General features: G+C 37.7%; 1 protein-coding gene and 1 long non-coding RNA gene across 2 annotated transcripts; both read left to right on the forward strand.

The window, feature by feature from the left end:
* The first annotated feature begins 2,415 nt into the window (after positions 1-2,415).
* On the forward strand, positions 2,416-3,417 carry LOC131639093 (uncharacterized). Its single transcript, XM_058909601.1, has one exon. The coding sequence runs from the start codon at positions 2,416-2,418 to the stop codon at positions 3,415-3,417; it is 1,002 nt and encodes a 333-aa protein (XP_058765584.1).
* Positions 3,418-3,799: 382 nt separating this feature from the next.
* LOC131639096 (uncharacterized) lies at positions 3,800-6,202 on the forward strand. Its single transcript, XR_009294865.1, has 2 exons — positions 3,800-3,969; positions 5,981-6,202. It is a non-coding gene; the product is annotated as an uncharacterized LOC131639096 (long non-coding RNA).
* Positions 6,203-24,374: the final 18,172 nt, after the last annotated feature.

A 24,374-nucleotide genomic window follows, 5' to 3' on the forward strand; every position in this document is an offset into this window, starting at 1 on the left:
GACGCGCAAGAAGTAGCCAATGCTGAGTTTCGCTCCTTCATGGCAAGGCAAGCTACAAGCACTGACGGGATTCATGATGTTCTGGGATTTTGCGTAGGCTAGGATCTTAGTCCTTTGGTCTTTGTAGTTTTCTTTCCTTGTTGCATCTGTTTTCCTGCATTCCTCTCTTGTAATCTTTCTTGTTGAAATCAATGAAAAGTTATTTGTGTTTCTTTCCTTTTGTCTCTTGCTTTGCATCTGAATCTTTTGAAATATTCTTTTTGATGTTATGACAAAAAGGGGGAGAAGATAAATGGTAAATGATTTGATTAATCTATCAGTTGCTGGGTAAAGCTCCCACACATTTACTAACAAGAACTGCAAGTTCTATATGGTTTAAGTGTTTTTGCAGGTATAAAGAAGTGAAGAGAATCTTCAAAGCAAACACAAGAAGCAAAACCATAAGAAGTGTTATTCTGTAAAAAGAATAAGCTCATGGAAACTGAAGCAAGCTGAGTGCTGTCAAGCTTCAGAAATCAGAAGCAAGAAAGAAGAATGAATCAGAAGCACTGATAATAGAATTTGATCCATATTTGTCTATTTGCTCTGACAACATTCTATTTGCTCTGATACATTATTTTAGCCTATATGGCTCTGATACATATTTTGTGTTCTGATACACATCTTATGTTCTAACTCGTTCATGCTGACTTTTGTCGTTTAGTTTTTGTTCTGTAACATTTCAGGATGTAGAGATGCTCTGATGATGCTCTGGTACATTCAACAATGTTCTGATACAAATCTAGCATGAAGTGATGTTGGTAGAAATTCAAAGCTCTGAAGCTATCCGAGGGAAGCAGAAATCAGAAGCTGTGAATGTTCTAAAGATCCAGAAAACTCAAGCTCTGAAGCTGTCCTAAATGGAAGCAGAAATCAGAAGCTGTGAATGTTCTGAAGATCAAAGAAATTCAAGTTCTGAAGCTGTCCTAAATGGAAGCAGAAATCAGAAGCTGTGAATGTTCTGAAGATCAAAGAAATTCAAGTTCTGAATTAATGAAAATATTCTGTTGAGATGTTTTGAATTCATAAAAATGTTATTTTTTATTCTTTTGAATTTTTGAGACTGTTGGCTACTCTTGGACATCGTTAAGGGTTGCTTGGAATGATTTAAAGGATTAAAATCAATTTTGATTAATTTTATTAATTTTGACGAGAGATGAATATGTATAGAAAAATGTTGATGTTGTGCATGATTATTATGTTTTCTAATTGAATACTTGTTGATTTTATAAGTATATTATGGTGGTTGACCGATGGTGAGTATGTGATGTCGAATGATATTAAAGTTGCTGTTGTGTTGTTGGATAATAGTTCGAGTAGGGTGAACTATTATCGTGGGTCAATGCATGTTGTTTATTGTCGGGAGAAGACTTTAAATCTTATGTTGTTATTGCATTGATGTGTTTTGACATGCATTCATGACGTCGTTGTTGTTGTTGGTGAAAGAGGCGAGTTGCAATCCGAGCAGGGTGGATTGGTGACTTGTCACGAATCCGAGCAGGGTGGATTCGGGGTTCGAGCAGGGTGAACCCGGTTCCCAAGTGAACCAATTTTTGATGATATGGTACCACATATGCATATGCATAGAGTTGCATAGACGAGTTTAATTACATAACGAGTCATGTGTATATTTGTTGAATTATAATTATTGAGTTGGGATTGATTGGTGTGTTGGGTGCAAGAGTGTAATTGATACATATGATTAAGATTATGTAGAATATATTATGTGTTGATATCCTACCTTGTAGTATTTGCCTTTGATTATTGATTGTGATTTCTCACCCCTTCTGTTTGAATGTTACCTCTACGTGGGTAACGTGCAGGTGACAAGGAATCGAGTAGCTGAGGTATGGAGCGATGCCTAGTATTGCGTAGTTCGAGTCGGGTTCTGCTCTGATATGTAACACTCGGGGATGAACGCTTGTTTTTGCAATTCTTTTATTATGATTCGTTTTTGGGAAGTTTTTGAGATGATTATGAACTCCTTGATTGTGTTGAAACTGTTGGTACTTTCCGTCCTTTTTAAAGACGATAATTACTATGCATTAGTTATTTCCGTTGTGTTAATAAAGTGAAGTTGAACAATAATATAATTTTGATGTCGGTTCATCCGTGCTAATGTGTTATGTATCTTTATTTAAACATCTGAGCATAAGTTTGTGAAAAGTTGATGATGTAGCATCCCATTATTTGTTTGATTAAATTTTTACTCACTCTGATTATTTATTTAAATTTATGATGGGGAAATGGGGTGTTACAATTGGTATCAGAGCAGGTCGGTCCGTCCGGCCAGTTGTCGAGTCGTAGTTAGTTAACAATCGAGTGTTGTTAATTACTTTTATCTGACTGTTGTTTATGTTGTAGTGCTTAGTTGAGATGGCTGGTAGAAACGATGCTGCGATTGCTGCTGCTTTGGAGGCTATGGCGCAGGCTTTGGCAAATCAGCCAAATGCTGATGAGAATGCAGGATCTCGCAGTTTAGCAACCTTTCAGAGAGAGAATCCGCCGGTCTTCAAAGGCAAGTATGACCCTGATGGTGCATTGGAGTGGTTGAAGGAGATTGAGAGGATATTCCGTGTGATGGACTGCACTCAGGCGCAAAAGGTTCGGTATGGAACTCATATGCTGGCAGTCGAAGCTGATGACTGGTGGTTAGAGACTCGTCAGAGATTGGAGGTTGCTGGTGAAGAGATCACTTGGATTGTTTTCCGCAGAGAGTTTCTGAGGAAGTATTATCCTGAAGATGTTCGGGGTAAGAAGGAGATTGAGTTCCTTGAGCTGAAACAGGGGAATATGTCAGTGACAGAGTATGCTGCAAAGTTCACTGAGTTGGCTAAGTTCTACCCGTACTATGAAGGAGCAGGTGCTGAATTTTCAAAGTGCATCAAGTTTGAGAATGGGTTGCGCTCAGAGATCAAGAAAGCTGTTGGATATCAGAAGATCCGTATCTTTGTTGATTTGGTTGATAGTTGCCGGATTTATGAGGAGGATAGTAAGGCTCACTACAAGATCATAAGTGAGAGAAGAGGTAAGCAACATCAGAACCGTGGGAAGCCTTACAACGCCCCAACTGATAAGGGAAAGAATAACGCAGTTGATGCAAAGAAGCCAAGTGGGGGAGGAGCTCCTACCTCGGTCCAATGCTACAGGTGTGGTGTGATTGGTCATCGTGCCAATGAGTGTCTTAGTGTTGAAAAGAAATGTTACAAGTGTGGAAAAATGGGACATCTCCTGGCTGACTGTAAAAGTAATACCGTGACTTGCTACAACTGTGGGGAGGAAGGCCATATTAGCCCTAATTGTCAAAAATCTAAGAAGGCTAAGTTTGGAGGAAAAGTCTTTGCTTTGACTGGTTCGCAGACCAACCAAGAGGGATGATTGATTCGAGGTATGCATTTCATTATTAGCCACCCTTGTAGTGATAATATTATCGACTTGAAAGATTGTTAGTTAGAGTGTGGAATGAATATCCGAACCTGAAATTTTCGAGGACGAAAATATTCTAAGTGGGGGAGAGTTGTAACGCCCCGATATTTACTTATTTTATTTAATTAAATACTTTTGAATTATTTTTGGGATTTGTTGGAAATATTTATTTAAGTTGGCATGTTGAATTAATCGGATTAATTTAGTTGAGTAAGTGGTAGAAAATAATATTAGAAATAAGACTAGATATAGAATTGGCTTATTCTATGGTGTCATGAAGTAAAAGTGGGGTGTAGGTATTAGGTCCAATTGGTTTATTAGAAAAATAGAATAATAGAGTTATTATAAGAGAATGGGAAAAATAGAATTAGGTTTTTAGTGCTGTCAGAAGAAAGAAACATAAAAGGTTGGAGAAGAGAAAAGAAGAACGTAGAATTTGGGAAAGAGAGAAAGCTGAGTGAGGTGGAATTTCAACGGCAAGAAAACTCAACGAACGATTTCGAGGTAAGGGGGAGAATAGCTTTTAATAAAAGGGCTCATGCATGTCGGGTAGGGTAGAGGAGTCCTTAACCTCCAATAGAAATTTGGTTAATTGATTTGAATTCTTTAATTGATGATTGAATTACTATCATGTGATGAATTTTATGTTGAAATCTGTGAATTGATGATTGGTATATTATTTTGTTAAATTGTGTTGTATTATGTTCACCAATCGATGGTTTATTCTTGATGATAAAATATATGACTCCTTGTACATAAAAGCTTTTACCTTTAATTTTTGAATTTTATTAGTTTAAATGTGGTTTAATTTGATGAAGGGAAACTGAGTCGTAGAGATTAATTATATTTAACTTGTTTCAGTTGAGGTCGAATTCAAAGGGGTAGATGAGTGAACTGTATTTTTATTTGAATTGATATGCAGGTATTAGTTTTTCTGAATTTCATATGGCTGCATGTTCGGTCTAAAAGTTCTACTAAAATTGCATATGATTATCCGACTCTGATGTACTGTGCCTATATTAAAAAGTTTAGTTACTATGAAATATCCATGAATTAAGTATAATAATCAGCACAAAGGCTTGGCATGGAATTGATTTTACTTCTTTTGTTTATTGACTTGTAGCTGCTACGAGATTGCGATATTTATGGCTTACAATTTTCATAAAATAAACTTTTACATATAAATTTTTATGAAATAACACTTTTTAATGAACTTGGTTCTCTTATTAAAATTTGTTGCTTTTCCTTGAGATCCTATATTAATAGATGGAACTGTTATCACCGTTATTTGAAAATTATAAATTAAGTCTTTTTGGATCTACTGAGTATTATTGTATTTGTAGTTGGGATTTTGAGTTTGGGTTTTACTTGATTTTATATGTTTAGAGTTGTCAGATATATTTTCGAGTTGTTTAGAGTTAAATCTGGCGAGTAGGAAAATTAAAGGTATTTGACCCTTTAGAGTTGTTTTATTATTACTTGAGTCAGACCATTAGCCAATTAAGCTCATAGGAGTTATTTTTATATGCAAGAGTTGTCAGTAGAGTAATTTTGAGCACTTTAGAAGTATTTTAGAGTTGTAGGAATTATTCTAGAATTGTTTAGAGCTCTTCGGGAACTCTGTTGAGTTATAATTATATATTGTTATAACTTTTTTTTATGAGTTAATAATATAGAATAAATTAATGAAAATATTCTGTTGAGATGTTTTGAATTCATAAAAATGTTATTTTTTATTCTTTTGAATTTTTGAGACTGTTGGCTACTCTTGGACAGCGTTAAGGGTTGCTTGGAATGATTTAAAGGATTAAAATTAATTTTGATTAATTTTATTAATTTTGACGAGAGATGAATATGTATAGAAAAATGTTGATGTTGTGCATGATTATTATGTTTTCTAATTGAATACTTGTTGATTTTATAAGTATATTATGGTGGTTGACCGATGGTGAGTATGTGATGTCGAATGATATTAAAGTTGCTGTTGTGTGGTTGGATAATAGTTCGAGTAGGGTGAACTATTATCGTGGGTCAATGCATGTTGTTTATTGTCGGGAGAAGACTTTAAATCTTATGTTGTTATTGCATTGATGTGTTTTGACATGCATTCATGATGTCGTTGTTGTTGTTGGTGAAAGAGGCGAGTTGCAATCCGAGCAGGGTGGATTGGTGACTTGTCACGAATCCGAGCAGGGTGGATTCGGGGTTCGAGCAGGGTGAACCCGGTTCCCAAGTGAACCAATTTTTGATGATATGGTACCACATATGCATATGCATAGAGTTGCATAGACGAGTTTAATTACATAACGAGTCATGTGTATATTTGTTGAATTATAATTATTGAGTTGGGATTGATTGGTGTGTTGGGTGCAAGAGTGTAATTGATACATATGATTAAGATTATGTAGAATATATTATGTGTTGATATCCTACCTTGTAGTATTTGCCTTTGATTATTGATTGTGATTTCTCACCCCTTCTGTTTGAATGTTACCTCTACGTGGGTAACGCGCAGGTGACAAGGAATCGAGTAGCTGAGGTATGGAGCGATGCCTAGTATTGCGTAGTTCGAGTCGGGTTCTGCTCTGATATGTAACACTCGGGGATGAACGCTTGTTTTTGCAATTCTTTTATTATGATTCGTTTTTGGGAAGTTTTTGAGATGATTATGAACTCCTTGATTGTGTTGAAACTGTTGGTACTTTCCGTCCTTTTTAAAGACGATAATTACTATGCATTAGTTATTTCCGTTGTGTTAATAAAGTGAAGTTGAACAATAATATAATTTTGATGTCGGTTCATCCGTGCTAATGTGTTATGTATCTTTATTTAAACATCTGAGCATAAGTTTGTGAAAAGTTGATGATGTAGCATCCCATTATTTGTTTGATTAAATTTTTACTCACTCTGATTATTTATTTAAATTTATGATGGGGAAATGGGGTGTTACAGAGATTATTTATCTCAGGGGGAGATTGTTAATCTCAGGGGGAGACTGTCGCTACCGCGAAAAATGGAATCAGAGTCGCCACTAATATATTTATCCCATCAAGGGAAAGGAATACCAGGAAACCTAACTCAGAACAAGAACAAGGTCTTTCGACCAGAGAATAGGGCACGGGAGTCGGTTACGCAAGGGGAAGGTGTTAGCACCCCTCACGCCCATCGTACTCGATGGTATCCACCTATGTTTGTTTCTATTTAAAGGGTGTATCTATGTCTAAACCTAAATGCGAATGAATGCAAAAGAAATACGGGGAAAAGAAGGAATTATTTACAAGTGTGCTCGCTTAGGCCCCGCGACCCAATGCCTACGTATCCCTTACAAGGAATCAGAGCTACCGTAGTTCGGCTCCATAGTTTCCATTTGTTTTGTGTTTTTTAGTTGAACAGCGGTTAAGGTCACAATCCACGATGCTCGACCTTTGGAGACTTATACGCCTACTTTTGGAAAGGACTTAACTTGTTCTTAGGCGCCTAACAAGGCAAAAGAGTGAACTTGGGTTTGTGTTTTTTATGTAACTACATGATGAACAAAACCCAATACAAGGTTTCGCACCACTTCGTCACTTTGTTTTAATTCGAGCCTTTATTAAATGTTTTAAGTGTTTTTGGTTGAGTATTTTTTAAGGGGAATTTACTTTGCGATTTGAATCACATAAAATGTATAATGATCGAGAAGCAGATTAGGGAATGAATCCCACTCACTTCTATCCCATTATATAATGTTCAAGAAATAGATTAGGGAATGAATCCCACTCATTTCCATCTCATTAATTAATGTTTGAGAAACAGATTAGGGAATGAATCCCACTCATTTCTCTCCCATTAAGTAGTGACCGAGAAACAGATTAGGGAATAAATCCCACTCATTTCTATGCCACTAAGTGATTGAGAAACAGATTAGGGAATGAATCCCACTCATTTCTCTATCACTTTCTTGATGTGATTCGCATCTTTATTTATTAGTGTTTTAATGTTGAAAAGAAAAGGAATGAACAAAGGGGAACTAACCTATTCTCTAGTCTAAGTTATTCTAATCTACAAATGGCCCTAAGGTCAAGGATAAGGGATCTCTACCTATGTTATCATGCATAGATTACAACCTAAGTTGTTCTATGTGACTAATCTTAAGGAAGATTGAAGTCACCGCCCTAAGGGAACATGGTAAGCATATAGTAAGAGATAAGAAAAAGCAACAAGCAAGGTGGGTGACTTAATGAAGTCCCTAATCAAGTCTACTCCTAAGAGAGACTACACACAATGAATCCCAAGAGAAAAAAAATCCATAAAAGGTGGAGGAAGAACAAACAATCGTCGCCTCTTAAACTAACAACAATCAAAGCATATAAGAAGAGGCAAAGCATGAGAAAGAGGGAAGAAAGCCCTAGGGCAGTAGCAAACCAAGGAAATTAGTGTCCTAAATCAAACACAAAAGCATCGTGGCATTACACGAAAATATTCACAAGAAGTTACCAAAGTATCGCATGAATCGTTACTTAACAATTAGCAAATGTGTATCAATTAGTCAAAACAAAAAGCGGATGAAAACGTGAGCTAAACTTGAGGTCAGTAGCATATTATATCATTTATAGATCTAAGGCTTTGTACCAATCTATGTTAGTCAATTAGCTTGAAACAACACAAAGTTCTAACAAAAACTAGACAAAACTAGGTCAAAACTAGTTAGTAAGTTCAAATGGTGAATGAAGTTAGAAAAATGCAGTCAATTGATGGAAGTCAGTAGCTAATATCCTCTAATAGGTGTTTAAACAACCATAAAATCATGCCAAGAAGTCTCATACAAAATTCTAGGTCGTTTGGACAAGTTATGATACAATCGTTAGCCAAAAGCGAGTTATGTACATGTAAGAAAGGAAAATTCAAGTAAAAAGAGAAGACATGATTTAAAAATCTAATTCCAGGTCCTAAAACCTCTTAAACAAACCTAGGGATGTCCTCAAAAAGTATTAAAAGCATTGTACAATTACATCATCATTTACGGGCAAAAACAAACAACAAACGTACACAAACGCACACTAATCAAACGCTAAAGGAACTAGCCTAAAAATCATACCAAAATTTAGAATCAAGACTTCCTCTTTGATACATGACATTCTACATACCTCTACTGAATGTACACAAAAAGAAGTGGAAAAAATCAGTTTGCAAGTCATTCAACCAAGCCTAAACGCACAAGGTACCTAGACCGAAACAAAATCGACTACACTTTAGAAAATAGTCCATTAAAAATACTAAGATAAGTCCTAAAATTCTTAGAAAAATATTAAAATTATCTACACACATTAAACTATCTAAAATATATTTTTTCACATTTTTATTCGAGTTAAGACTGGTTAATGAGTAAAAAATTAGAAGGGAAACAACTTTAAAACACAAAAAGAAATCTGTCTAACAGGGGTGCAAAAGTAATAACATTTGAACTGGAGTTAAACTCATGTCATTGTTGGACCACGAATTGGGGGTGCGGGAAGCATCTAATTGCTAAGCCCAATTATCATATCATTCTATTATCCAAGGCTCTTCTCCTTAAATCCACATTCCATTTTATTTACTTCATTATTTCTATTTCATTACAGCATGTTACATTACTATTATGTCATTCATTTCCTTATAAAATGTAACGTGACACTCCAATGCCCATACATATATCAATTAGTCAATGGTGCAATTAAGTTAGATAAGACAAAAGAAAAGTTTCAACCAATCAGATCCCTCCACCACGTTTTGTAACCATTTCAATAAAACAAAAGAAAAAGATAATAATAAAGATGGAGAAAGCATGCTGACGTGAACAGTACCATGAGGGTACTGTTCATCGTCTCCCCCAACGAACTACCGCCCCCTGCGGCGGCGCCGGCGGCGTCCGGTTCCCAGAAACGATGAACGAGGCCACCGTTCTCCTTGTTCTTTCGCGTAGAACCTGAATATGACCTTAGATTTCTGTTTTGAAACTTCTAACATCCTAACCGAACAAATCTAAAAAAGCTCTAACTTTGTAACTCTTCGCAAAGCACACGCTAATGACGACGAAATGATCCGCACGCCATACACACCTCAAATATACCATCAATCATTCAGTCATACATCGTTCAAAGCACAAACGAGAATCAATTTCAAAACTCTATAAGCTTCACATAGATGCAACACACACAATATGAATACATGGTGGTTCTAATTGTCCTAACCCAATCCCTGATGACGGGTTCCAGGCCTATACATGCTTCTAAGTGCAAGGAAAAGAAAGCTTACTTGTTTAAGAATCTTGATTCAAAGAACTGAGAGAGAACTCCAAGAATCTTGAAGTTTCTTGGCGGTGATGGCGACGTCGACGATAGCTTCTTGATGTATGATTCTTCCACTGAGAAATAAACTCAGTGTGCAATGGTTCTTGAAACTTGTAGCAAAATGATGGTGATGAAGTTCCTTGAAGTATTGAAGATGTGGATCCAGGTTTGTGTGAGTTGTTGGGGTTGATGAAGATGGTGGAGGTGAAGGTTTATGATGGTGGTTGAAGGTGATGAAGAAGTTGGTTATGGTGGTGGTGGAAACCGTTAGAGTTTGTTAGAGAGAAAATGAAGAGAGCATCTGAGAGCAATGGGAGTGTGGAAGAGAGGAGAGAATCAGAAAAATGGAAAAAATGAATCCCCTTTGAAAGAGTGAGATGAAAGTTTTTATAATGAGGGGTGAGTGTGTATCATGATTATGGTGTGCAGCTTCCCAGTGTAATATTTTCTTCCCTAAACTTAGTGAACAAGTGTTTCCTCTAATAGCAAAGTTTGCCCTCTCTTTTATTCTTGCATGAATGGCATGGTTTAATGAAGTAATGATAGTGATGGCTATTAAAAATGCTGCTAGTTCTGCCTTGAATCTTACTGCATGCATGACTATACTTGCTTGCAACAAACAGTCAATGCCCTCACTTTTCATGCCAAGACCTCCCACTACCATTCATCATTTGTTTCGATTTTACTTCGGCGTCGTAGAGGACCTGGAAATGAACAAGACTCGTGTTGAAACTGTAAGGTGGAAACACTTGTAGCTCATACAAGATTGCTTAAAACATGATACCATGCAACTTTGTAGGGTTCACGCACGCATGCCCAGGATATTGGCTTGTGCTTAGGTCAACATTCATCTTTCTCGACAAGTGACTTAGGAGCTTCGTATCTTATGCAATAGGTCATCAATTTCCATGAATCTTGGACAATTGAAAAGAGGTTATGGGATGGAATAGCTTGGCATTGGTAACAATTCAAAGAGTTATCCACAATTCTCTAAAATTGACCTCACATCTAGCGTGCCACCTGTTCGAAGAAATGCTCGCGTATGACTTGGATCCTGGCCCTTATCTTTGGTCAGGAGTATCTTGGCAAGGTTATGACTTTAAGACCATTTATCTTGACAACCACTTAACAAAAACCCAAGGTCCCTAGTTTATTGGATGAAGGACATGGAGAAGAGTATTTTGATACCAAACTTGAATTCATGAAATGCTTATAACTCTCTAGAACTCATCTTGAAAGTGGTACGCCATGTGCTTGATCAATTGCCTACTGCTGCCCAGAAAACTTGCCCAGCTTTTTGCTTCGTATACAGTGAGATTTTGCCAACTTCTCCCTTCAATAACTCTCAATCCATATGTCATATGAAAAAACTCCCAACTACAACATTGTAGAGGGCCATGAGATGGACACTTTTGGTGTTGAGCTTGTTTTGATTTGAGGCTTGTATCCACGTGTAAATTAGGCTCAAAGTCAGCTGCTTGACTATTTTCAAATCCTCAAATATTTTTCTAAGTGTTTTTTCTTTCTATTTATGGAAGTTTCACATTTCATCTAACTTTCCATATTTGGCAACTTTGGTTATTTTCTTGATTTTATTTATTTCTTTGACTTTCTTTGACCGATTTTCCACCAAAAGTCAACATTTAACCGTTGACTTTGACTTTGACCAAAAAGTCAACATTTTCTGATTTTTCTGATTTCAGATGAATTTCCCGATTAATCCGTTTCGGAACCAATTCTCAATCAACTTCCAACCAAATAAACTCCAGTGAATGATATTTCTTCAAGACAGCCATATCTCACGTCCACAAACATCTCCTGATTAAATCCTGACCAGAAAGTCAACAGGGTTGAATTTGGTCAAAAACCCTAATCTGAAAGCCCTGATGAACCTACAATTTGTATCTTTTAACCAGAGCTTTGACTCGGAGAGAATGAAACCCTGATTTTAGGAGTATGCCAATGGAGATGATCCTCTTCAATAAGGCCTCAGATCTGATTCTTCTTAACCAAGAATTTCCCCAACCTCGGCCTCTTTTTGTCAATTTTCTTGAGCAATAACTGTGATATGGATGAATGTGTTAGATGAATGACCTACATGCGGTATGTACATGAATGTGATATGAAAGCCAATTGGATATAAATAAATGGGAAAATTTTGGGGTGCAACAGCTGCCCCTATTCAATCTTCTTGAACCTGAATGTACGAACGACACAAGTTCTGGACATGAGAGGTGTAAGTGGATTGAATACCCGAAAGTACCATCAAAATTTGCATTCTGCGGTAAATCAAAGAGTGTTGAATGTTATCAAAGGATACCAGCCAAAGGTGGACCTTAAACAGGTTGCTAACCTCAGTTAGACTTCAAAAAGAGACACAGCCGAAGGGTGACTCGATAAAGGATGAAACCAGCCGAAGGGGAATCCGATCCTAGTTTGCTAACCTCAGTTAGACTTCAAAAAGAGACACAACCGAAGGGTGACTCGATAAAGGATGTAACCAGCCGAAGGGGAAACCGATCCTTGTTTGCTAACCTCAGCTAGACTTCAAACAGAGACACAGTCGAAGGGTGACTCGATAAAGGATGTAACCAGCCGAAGGGGAAACCGATCCTAGTTTGCTAACCTCGGTTAGACTTCAAAAAGAGACACAGCCGAAGGGTGACTCGATAAAGGATGTAACCAGCCGAAGGGGAAACCGATCCTAGTTTGCTAACCTCGGTTAGACTTGAATAAGGAGACGTAGCCGAAGGACGACTCCAAAAGGAAGAAACCAACCGAAGGGGAATCTTACCAAATTGCTAACCTCAATTAGACTTCAAAGAGAGACACAGCCGAAGGGTGACTCGATAAAGGATGTAACCAGCCGAAGGGGAATCCGATCCTATTTGCTAACCTTAGTTAGACTTGAACAAAGAGACGTAGCCGAAGGACGACTCTAAAAGGAAGAAACCAGCCGTAGGGGAATCTACCAAACTGCTAACCTTAGTTAGACTTTGAAACAGAAGACACAACCGTAGCGTGACTCCACAGGGAAGAACCATCCGTAGATGAATCTACCAAATTGCTAACCTTAGTTAGACTTTGAAAAAGAAGACACAACCGTAGCGTGACTCCACAGGGAAGAAACCATCCGTAGATGAATCTACCAAATTGCTAACCTTAGTTAGACTTTGAAAAAGAGAAGACACAACCGTAGCGTGACTCCACAAGGAAGAACCATCCTTGGACGACTCTACCAAACTGCTAACCTTAGTTAGACTTTGAAAATGATTGCTAACCTTAGTTAGACTTTGAAAAAGAGACACAACCGTAGCGTGACTCCACAAGGAAGAACCATCCTTAGACAACTCTACCAAACTGCTAACCTTAGTTAGACTTTGAAAATGATTGCTAACCTTAGTTAGACTTTGAAAAAGAGACACAACCGTAGCGTGGCTCTGGATCTAAAGAGGTATGCCAATAGTTATTGGACTTTATTGAACTCGGCAAGTGGAAAATAACCAAAGAGACCATGATCTTGATGAAGACTAACGTGGTATCCAATCCACATTGGGGAGGGAAAGTGAGACTTCTTCTGGGGATGTATTACCTTGTGCCTTCGAAGCACATACAAACTTGGCTTATGCATTGATGCATGTTTGAATTTTTCCATGGCGTAATGCTCCATATTCATGGAAATGCAACGCGTTTTTTATAGATGCAATGTGAATGCAATGATTACTATATGCAGAGATAACGAGGGCCCTTTAGAGAATATTCCCCTGAATTGTCGATTGAGCTTCATCTTTGACCTCGGGAGAGGTAAACACCGGGGAGAATCCCCTTAGTGTTAAGAATTCTGTGGGGGTGCCAATAGACGTTGGACTTTAACTTTGCAAGATACACTTCTCTTTTGACTTGAAGAATACTTCTGACTTCTCACCATGTGCCATTGCTTGGATAATTTTCAGCTTGATGAGATTCCCTCGACTCACCTTTTTGGGGATGAGAAATCCGGATAAGGAACTCTTTATGGGATGAATGGAACAACTCCGAGGAGAAATAAACTCCTATACTTGGGGAGAGAATGCATTCTCAAGAGAAATAAACTCCTATGCTTGGGGAGAGACTTATTCCAGGAGAAATAAACTCCTATGCTCGAGGAATGGAACCAACTCTCAGGAGAAATAAACTCCTATGCTTGGGGAGAGAATAACTTTAGGCATCTTGCTGGGGGAAGTATTATGATACTCATCCATTTTGTGATGGCTAACTGCACTTTACAAGTGAATAGCGGTTCCTTCAATACAAACCAAAATATTGTGCCCCAGGTTGCCTAACTTACGAAGATATTTCTCTCAAAAGGATCTTTACACCACGCTTACTTGACATAATTTGCCCCAGCATATTCAATTATTTGAAATGGTCCTTCTTGATCAACGGGTCCTTGAAGAGATTTGTCGAATCTCGACGTAATTGTCCAGATTGAGTGAGCTTGAGAGATTCCTCGACGTCACTACTTCAGATTGATTGAAATCAAGAGAGAGATTCCTCGACTTGATTAACCCTGATTGGTCGAATTTGAGATGTCAAACCTTGATTTGCTTGCCCCAGGTACGCTGAACTCACGAGAGAGATTCCTCGTCGTGACTGCCCCTGATTGCGTACATCTTATTAGAATCTTCAAGTTTACTTCCCTTGAAGTCAACCAAACTGTGGAAGCAACTTTATCATACTCGATGGAGTCTTCAAACTCTTCCCCTCAGGGTACTTAATCAAAATGCATCTACTCAACAGAGTATTCAGACTTCTCCCCCCGAGGTAACCAATAAAAAAACATTCTCAAACTGATCAGGCTCAATGGAGTCTTCAGGCACTTGTCCTTTAATGATCAAACAACAAGGGCATCAAACTGCACATGCTAAATGGAGTATTCAGACAACTTGCTATGATAATCAGTCTCTGAAATGATTACTTTTTACTCTACGGAGTCCTCAAGTCTCTTTACTTTGACATGATCAATCTCTTCATGGATTCTCATCATGGAAACTTCCTTGATGTTTAAGCAAATGTTTTGTATGTAAAAGAATGTTAATTCTAAGAATGATAATTCTAATGCAAAGCCTATGCTAGTCTTGAAGTTTACAACTTTTTATGCAATGAGGTGGCCACCTCTTGTGAATGAAATATAAAGCGGGCATACAATACCAACATAGACATATGTGTTACGCTTCATTGGGAGTCAGCTAAACGCTATCTCATCGGAGTGCGTTTTTGAAATAAACCCTACTTCAATTAGGACTTTTGAGGGTTGTAACTTGGCCAGGTTCATGGTTTTTCAGAAACAAAGGGTTTTTTGGCTCAAAATTATTTGGTGCCCACCCCCTTCGTGATGTTCTCCACTCCTAAGTTCAATTAACTCAACAAGAGTTTTCATACCTCACAAGGAATTTTGAAACGGTCGAGGAATCAATAAGGTTTTTCGGACATGGCAGACGCTCATCTTTTATTCTTCTGATTCATTATCACACGACTTCGTTCTTGCTTTACTTTCACTATCATTTTTCTTTTTATTGATATATTCTTTTCTTTCATCACTTTTTTCTTCCCTTTTTTCATTTTTTTTCATTTTTTTTCTCTTCTTTTTTTTGAACAAGTCGTGTGACCTCGTATTGTCTTTGATTCGTTGGAAGTGATTGCGACTGCCTCATTCCATGATTGATGAAGAATTACCATTATGGTATCGTCATCTTTTGACCTCTTGGTAGGTGAAGGATAACCATTACGGTTTTGACTTTCCTCAACCTTTTGAAGGATAACCATTGTTGTATCCTTGGATGCATATCCTTTATGAGTTTTGAACACTTGGTCAGATTAACTGAACACTGCCCTACCCCAGGGTAAAAAATAAAGGGTTTTTTTTTATCAGGAAAGAAACTCCTACTTCAAGGCTCAAAGGGGTTAACGAGGGTCTATCTCCCTTATATCTCCGGTGTTTGGGGATTTGAAACAATGCCTGTACGTCATCAGCAGGGTTTTATTCAAAAACACACAATTAAGGATTTTACATTTTTTGTCGTCATTCTCCCTCCGCTCCTTGCCTAAGCAAGTGATTAGTAAAGTTGGTATCGTAATGCCAAAACCTTTTTATGAGTGAAAACGAATGGATTACTTCAAGACAAACATAAACAATGCATTATGATTTTCATTCAGAAATTAACAAATTTTTACATGCTAGAAATGCTTAAATAAACAATGAAATATTACAAATGAGAATGCAATAAAGAACTAAATGAATGCCATTGTTGAGGAGACTTGACTCCGTATGGACTTATTGCTCTCGAATGCCTTTTGTAGTTTTAATACCTCATTGAGACTTCAATTTGTGCATAAAACCTCTTGGAGTGGATGTGGTTGTTCTGAAGTAAGCGAGGACCTGACTTTTGCCTTTGAATGTCCTACCACCTTCAGTTGAACGGCTAGGTGCCCCAATATGGTAGCCACTTAACATTATCATATGTTCCTTCCACACACTTTAGATTACTTCCCAAAAGAAAATTCCAACAAAGGCGTACAAGAGTGGTGCAATTTGCCTTACTTTAGGGATTCGAGCAATGCAAATGATGCAATACTCAAGATAGACAATGTCTTGCTTATCCCTCGGTCGGGAGCCCCAAATATAGATGCTAAAACTGTAATCACCATCGTAAATGGAAGAAGCTAGTATGATCATCAAACTCAGGAGAACTATATGCGGTAAGTAAGACCCATAACGCCAACTGAAATACCAACCATTAGGGATATAACTGAGCACAAGGCACTTGCATTACATTGTTATGTTTCTCATATTCTTTTTATCTATGTTGACAAGCAAAGGATTCTGAGAAGAGAATTCCAGGAAGAGATGGCACATGATATGAAGCAACAGCTTGAAAATGAGGAATGCCTTTGCAGAACACTCTTGATTACCACATGGCAAAAGATTCTGACCGAGTCACATAAGAATTTGTAGTGCATTAGGGATTCGAACAATGCGAATGGCGCAATGCTCAAGATAGACAGGGTCTTGCTTATCCCTCGGTCGGGAGCCCCAAGCAACTTCCACATATGTACAAGAGATGATTATCACTTTAGCTTCAATATCCAAACCATTCGGAGTGAGAGTAAATGATCCTTGCAGTTTTTTTTTTTTAATATCAGGCACTAGGTACAAACACACAATGTCTAACTCAACGGAGTCACGACCTTTTATGATTTTCAACCTTTTCTCCAAGAGGTGGAACCTTTTTTCATTTCAATGATCGAAAACTTGAAGACTTCAATTTCTAAATTATTCTCATGATGTGTTTCCTCCTTACCAAGAATAGGAATCTCAACATTATTTCAGACATTCTGATTCGTAAGACCTTCTCATGGGGTGAGATTAACATTCGCATTTGGCCTCTAAGGAACCTGTCTCAATTCTTCTTGTCAAAGAGAAAAGGCTTGAATAACCTCCATACACTGATTCATGTTAATCCCCATTTCTGTTCTCATCTCAGTCAGAAACCTCACGGAGTCATTCCAATACCAACTTTCGAGCACATAACGGTGAGAAGTCAGATTTTGTTGTTGAAGTCAGAATTTGAATGGGAAGGGCCCCCATAAGCTTCTGATAGAACCATGAAATGCATGATAGTATGAATGCATGTTTCATTTCTAAGGGATCCTAAAGTCTTTTCATCAACTTTTATTTCTCTTTTATTCTCCTTTTTTTTGCATATAGTATCTTTTCTTTTTTCTTTTCCATCTTTTCTGTTTTTCTACTTTTTCCGTTTCCTTTTTTTTTTGGAAATAGACTTTAGAATCCCCCACAAATGAAGTGAATAAAGTGATAATGTTATGCAATGCAAAAGCATGGGATCAAGGTCCATATAATCTTAGTAACCACTGTACAATCCTCTGAATAACTGATGTAAAGCCTCGGTAGGTCAAATGTCATGAGATCAAAGGTTCGACACCTTTTTGAATACCAGGAGAACCAATAGTCACCAACAGAATAGAATAGTCACCAATGGTACCTGTCATGTATATCCCACCCCACTCACAGGTGAATCTAGGTCAAGGTAGGTCAAAAGGTCTCCAGCGTTAACAACTCTCCTGAAACACCATCATTGTTGCAAATACATGCCAACAACGGTATCCCATTCGAGTCTCGGCTGGTCGTGGGTCTCATGATCGCAATCAACAGAACCTGACATTCTGTTGGCGTCATGACTATCCACTCTATCCTAGGTATCCTATGTGTCAACTCTGGCCTGGGTATTGGGCCTTTTACCTCATAAAACATCCCACCCAACCTGCAAAACAAAGCAGAAAATATGTGGTCCCCACGGGGACCCATAATATAGTCCAGATGCATGATATGCAAGCGGAAAATAAACATGATGCGCAAGCATATATACAACATGTAAACATATAAACAAACAAACAAAAAAACACCCAATAAACAAACAAACAAAGGCTAGGATCGACTCGCTAAGAACGGACCAGCACAGGTCTAGCAACGTCCCCAGCAGAGTCGCCAGCTGTCGCTACCGCGAAAAATGGAATCAGAGTCGCCACTAATATATTTATCCCATCAAGGGAAAGGAATACCAGGAAACCTAACTCAGAACAAGAACAAGGTCTTTCGACCAGAGAATAGGGCACGGGAGTCGGTTACGCAAGGGGAAGGTGTTAGCACCCCTCACGCCCATCGTACTCGATGGTATCCACCTATGTTTGTTTCTATTTAAAGGGTGTATCTATGTCTAAACCTAAATGCGAATGAATGCAAAAGAAATACGGGGAAAAGAAGGAATTATTTACAAGTGTGCTCGCTTAGGCCCCGCGACCCAATGCCTACGTATCCCTTACAAGGAATCAGAGCTACCGTAGTTCGGCTCCATAGTTTCCATTTGTTTTGTGTTTTTTAGTTGAACAGCGGTTAAGGTCACAATCCACGATGCTCGACCTTTGGAGACTTATACGCCTACTTTTGGAAAGGACTTAACTTGTTCTTAGGCGCCTAACAAGGCAAAAGAGTGAACTTGGGTTTGTGTTTTTTATGTAACTACATGATGAACAAAACCCAATACAAGGTTTCGCACCACTTCGTCACTTTGTTTTAATTCGAGCCTTTATTAAATGTTTTAAGTGTTTTTGGTTGAGTATTTTTTAAGGGGAATTTACTTTGCGATTTGAATCACATAAAATGTATAATGATCGAGAAGCAGATTAGGGAATGAATCCCACTCACTTCTATCCCATTATATAATGTTCAAGAAATAGATTAGGGAATGAATCCCACTCATTTCCATCTCATTAATTAATGTTTGAGAAACAGATTAGGGAATGAATCCCACTCATTTCTCTCCCATTAAGTAGTGACCGAGAAATAGATTAGGGAATAAATCCCACTCATTTCTATGCCACTAAGTGATTGAGAAACAGATTAGGGAATGAATCCCACTCATTTCTCTATCACTTTCTTGATGTGATTCACATCTTTATTTATTAGTGTTTTAATGTTGAAAAGAAAAGGAATGAACAAAGGGGAACTAACCTATTCTCTAGTCTAAGTTATTCTAATCTACAAATGGCCCTAAGGTCAAGGATAAGGGATCTCTACCTATGTTATCATGCATAGATTACAACCTAAGTTGTTCTATGTGACTAATCTTAAGGAAGATTGAAGTCACCGCCCTAAGGGAACATGGTAAGCATATAGTAAGAGATAAGAAAAAGCAACAAGCAAGGTGGGTGACTTAATGAAGTCCCTAACCAAGTCTACTCCTAAGAGAGACTACACACAATGAATCCCAAGAGAAAAAAAATCCATAAAAGGTGGAGGAAGAACAAACAATCGTCGCCTCTTAAACTAACAACAATCAAAGCATATAAGAAGAGGAAAAGCATGAGAAAGAGGGAAGAAAGCCCTAGGGCAGTAGCAAACCAAGGAAATTAGTGTCCTAAATCAAACACAAAAGCATCGTGGCATCACACGAAAATATTCACAAGAAGTTACCAAAGTATCGCATGAATCGTTACTTAACAATTAGCAAATGTGTATCAATTAGTCAAAACAAAAAGCGGATGAAAACATGAGCTAAACTTGAGGTCAGTAGCATATTATATCATTTATAGATCTAAGGCTTTGTACCAATCTATGTTAGTCAATTAGCTTGAAACAACACAAAGTTCTAACAAAAACTAGACAAAACTAGGTCAAAACTAGTTAGTAAGTTCAAATGGTGAATGAAGTTAGAAAAATGCAGTCAATTGATGGAAGTCAGTAGCTAATATCCTCTAATAGGTGTTTAAACAACCATAAAATCATGCCAAGAAGTCTCATACAAAATTCTAGGTCGTTTGGACAAGTTATGATACAATCGTTAGCCAAAAGCGAGTTATGTACATGTAAGAAAGGAAAATTCAAGTAAAAAGAGAAGACATGATTTAAAAATCTAATTCCAGGTCCTAAAACCTCTTAAACAAACCTAGGGATGTCCTCAAAAAGTATTAAAAGCATTGTACAATTACATCATCATTTACGGGCAAAAACAAACAACAAACGTACACAAACGCACACTAATCAAACGCTAAAGGAACTAGCCTAAAAATCATACCAAAATTTAGAATCAAGACTTCCTCTTTGATACATGACATTCTACATACCTCTACTGAATGTACACAAAAAGAAGTGGAAAAAATCAGTTTGCAAGTCATTCAACCAAGCCTAAACGCACAAGGTACCTAGACCGAAACAAAATCGACTACACTTTAGAAAATAGTCCATTAAAAATACTAAGATAAGTCCTAAAATTCTTAGAAAAATATTAAAATTATCTACACACATTAAACTATCTAAAATATATTTTTTCACATTTTTATTCGAGTTAAGACTGGTTAATGAGTAAAAAATTAGAAGGGAAACAACTTTAAAACACAAAAAGAAATCTGTCTAACAGGGGTGCAAAAGTAATAACATTTGAACTGGAGTTAAACTCATGTCATTGTTGGACCACGAATTGGGGGTGCGGGAAGCATCTAATTGCTAAGCCCAATTATCATATCATTCTATTATCCAAGGCTCTTCTCCTTAAATCCACATTCCATTTTATTTACTTCATTATTTCTATTTCATTACAGCATGTTACATTACTATTATGTCATTCATTTCCTTATAAAATGTAACGTGACACTCCAATGCCCATACATATATCAATTAGTCAATGGTGCAATTAAGTTAGATAAGACAAAAGAAAAGTTTCAACCAATCAGATCCCTCCACCACGTTTTGTAACCATTTCAATAAAACAAAAGAAAAAGATAATAATAAAGATGGAGAAAGCATGCTGACGTGAACAGTACCATGAGGGTACTGTTCATCGTCTCCCCCAACGAACTACCGCCCCCTGCGGCGGCGCCGGCGGCGTCCGGTTCCCAGAAACGATGAACGAGGCCACCGTTCTCCTTGTTCTTTCGCGTAGAACCTGAATATGACCTTAGATTTCTGTTTTGAAACTTCTAACATCCTAACCGAACAAATCTAAAAAAGCTCTAACTTTGTAACTCTTCGCAAAGCACACGCTAATGACGACGAAATGATCCGCACGCCATACACACCTCAAATATACCATCAATCATTCAGTCATACATCGTTCAAAGCACAAACGAGAATCAATTTCAAAACTCTATAAGCTTCACATAGATGCAACACACACAATATGAATACATGGTGGTTCTAATTGTCCTAACCCAATCCCTGATGACGGGTTCCAGGCCTATACATGCTTCTAAGTGCAAGGAAAAGAAAGCTTACTTGTTTAAGAATCTTGATTCAAAGAACTGAGAGAGAACTCCAAGAATCTTGAAGTTTCTTGGCGGTGATGGCGACGTCGACGATAGCTTCTTGATGTATGATTCTTCCACTGAGAAATAAACTCAGTGTGCAATGGTTCTTGAAACTTGTAGCAAAATGATGGTGATGAAGTTCCTTGAAGTATTGAAGATGTGGATCCAGGTTTGTGTGAGTTGTTGGGGTTGATGAAGATGGTGGAGGTGAAGGTTTATGATGGTGGTTGAAGGTGATGAAGAAGTTGGTTATGGTGGTGGTGGAAACCGTTAGAGTTTGTTAGAGAGAAAATGAAGAGAGCATCTGAGAGCAATGGGAGTGTGGAAGAGAGGAGAGAATCAGAAAAATGGAAAAAATGAATCCCCTTTGAAAGAGTGAGATGAAAGTTTTTATAATGAGGGGTGAGTGTGTATCATGATTATGGTGTGCAGCTTCCCAGTGTAATATTTTCTTCCCTAAACTTAGTGAACAAGTGTTTCCTCTAATAGCAAAGTTTGCCCTCTCTTTTATTCTTGCATGAATGGCATGGTTTAATGAAGTAATGATAGTGATGGCTATTAAAAATGCTGCTAGTTCTGCCTTGAATCTTACTGCATGCATGACTATACTTGCTTGCAACAAACAGTCAATGCCCTCACTTTTCATGCCAAGACCTCCCACTACCATTCATCATTTGTTTCGATTTTACTTCGGCGTCGTAGAGGACCTGGAAATGAACAAGACTCGTGTTGAAACTGTAAGGTGGAAACACTTGTAGCTCATACAAGATTGCTTAAAACATGATACCATGCAACTTTGTAGGGTTCACGCACGCATGCCCAGGATATTGGCTTGTGCTTAGGTCAACATTCATCTTTCTCGACAAGTGACTTAGGAGCTTCGTATCTTATGCAATAGGTCATCAATTTCCATGAATCTTGGACAATTGAAAAGAGGTTATGGGATGGAATAGCTTGGCATTGGTAACAATTCAAAGAGTTATCCACAATTCTCTAAAATTGACCTCACATCTAGCGTGCCACCTGTTCGAAGAAATGCTCGCGTATGACTTGGATCCTGGCCCTTATCTTTGGTCAGGAGTATCTTGGCAAGGTTATGACTTTAAGACCATTTATCTTGACAACCACTTAACAAAAACCCAAGGTCCCTAGTTTATTGGATGAAGGACATGGAGAAGAGTATTTTGATACCAAACTTGAATTCATGAAATGCTTATAACTCTCTAGAACTCATCTTGAAAGTGGTACGCCATGTGCTTGATCAATTGCCTACTGCTGCCCAGAAAACTTGCCCAGCTTTTTGCTTCGTATACAGTGAGATTTTGCCAACTTCTCCCTTCAATAACTCTCAATCCATATGTCATATGAAAAAACTCCCAACTACAACATTGTAGAGGGCCATGAGATGGACACTTTTGGTGTTGAGCTTGTTTTGATTTGAGGCTTGTATCCACGTGTAAATTAGGCTCAAAGTCAGCTGCTTGACTATTTTCAAATCCTCAAATATTTTTCTAAGTGTTTTTTCTTTCTATTTATGGAAGTTTCACATTTCATCTAACTTTCCATATTTGGCAACTTTGGTTATTTTCTTGATTTTATTTATTTCTTTGACTTTCTTTGACCGATTTTCCACCAAAAGTCAACATTTAACCGTTGACTTTGACTTTGACCAAAAAGTCAACATTTTCTGATTTTTCTGATTTCAGATGAATTTCCCGATTAATCCGTTTCGGAACCAATTCTCAATCAACTTCCAACCAAATAAACTCCAGTGAATGATATTTCTTCAAGACAGCCATATCTCACGTCCACAAACATCTCCTGATTAAATCCTGACCAGAAAGTCAACAGGGTTGAATTTGGTCAAAAACCCTAATCTGAAAGCCCTGATGAACCTACAATTTGTATCTTTTAACCAGAGCTTTGACTCGGAGAGAATGAAACCCTGATTTTAGGAGTATGCCAATGGAGATGATCCTCTTCAATAAGGCCTCAGATCTGATTCTTCTTAACCAAGAATTTCCCCAACCTCGGCCTCTTTTTGTCAATTTTCTTGAGCAGTAACTGTGATATGGATGAATGTGTTAGATGAATGACCTACATGCGGTATGTACATGAATGTGATATGAAAGCCAATTGGATATAAATAAATGGGAAAATTTTGGGGTGCAACAGAGACATATTCACATGCTTATGCTATAGCTGTGTAATTTGTCTTTTGCCGTCTGCTCTTTCTGATCGCAAATTCATATCATTTATATATGTTTTTGTCATCATCAAAAAGGGGGAGATTGTTAGAACAAGATTTGTTCTGATCAATTATCTTAGTTTTGATGATAACAATAATATGAATTTTGCTTAAGATAATATGGTACTCTAATCCAATGCAATTTCCTTTTCAGGAAATATATAAAGAGTATGCATAATTCAGCGCTCAGAAGCTTTGTCTCAAAGGGTTCAGCATGCAACATCAGAACATGGTCTGGCAAGACATCAGAAGATGGTCGAAGCAGAATCAGAACATGGGTCTATGGAAGCATCAGAAGAACATGAGATCAGAAGCACTGAAGTTCTGATGGTATCACGCACAGAAGCACTTCAAGGTCAGAAGATCAGAAGATGCTTTGCACCAAGCTGTTTGACTCTGATGATATTCAAACGTTGTATTCACAAACATCAGATCAGAAGGAAGTACATGTGGCAGGCTACGCTGACTGACAAAAGGAACGTTAGAAGCTATTA

Source organism: Vicia villosa, unplaced genomic scaffold (genome assembly GCF_029867415.1).
Source record: "Vicia villosa cultivar HV-30 ecotype Madison, WI unplaced genomic scaffold, Vvil1.0 ctg.002530F_1_1, whole genome shotgun sequence".
Lineage (NCBI taxonomy): Eukaryota > Viridiplantae > Streptophyta > Magnoliopsida > Fabales > Fabaceae > Vicia > Vicia villosa.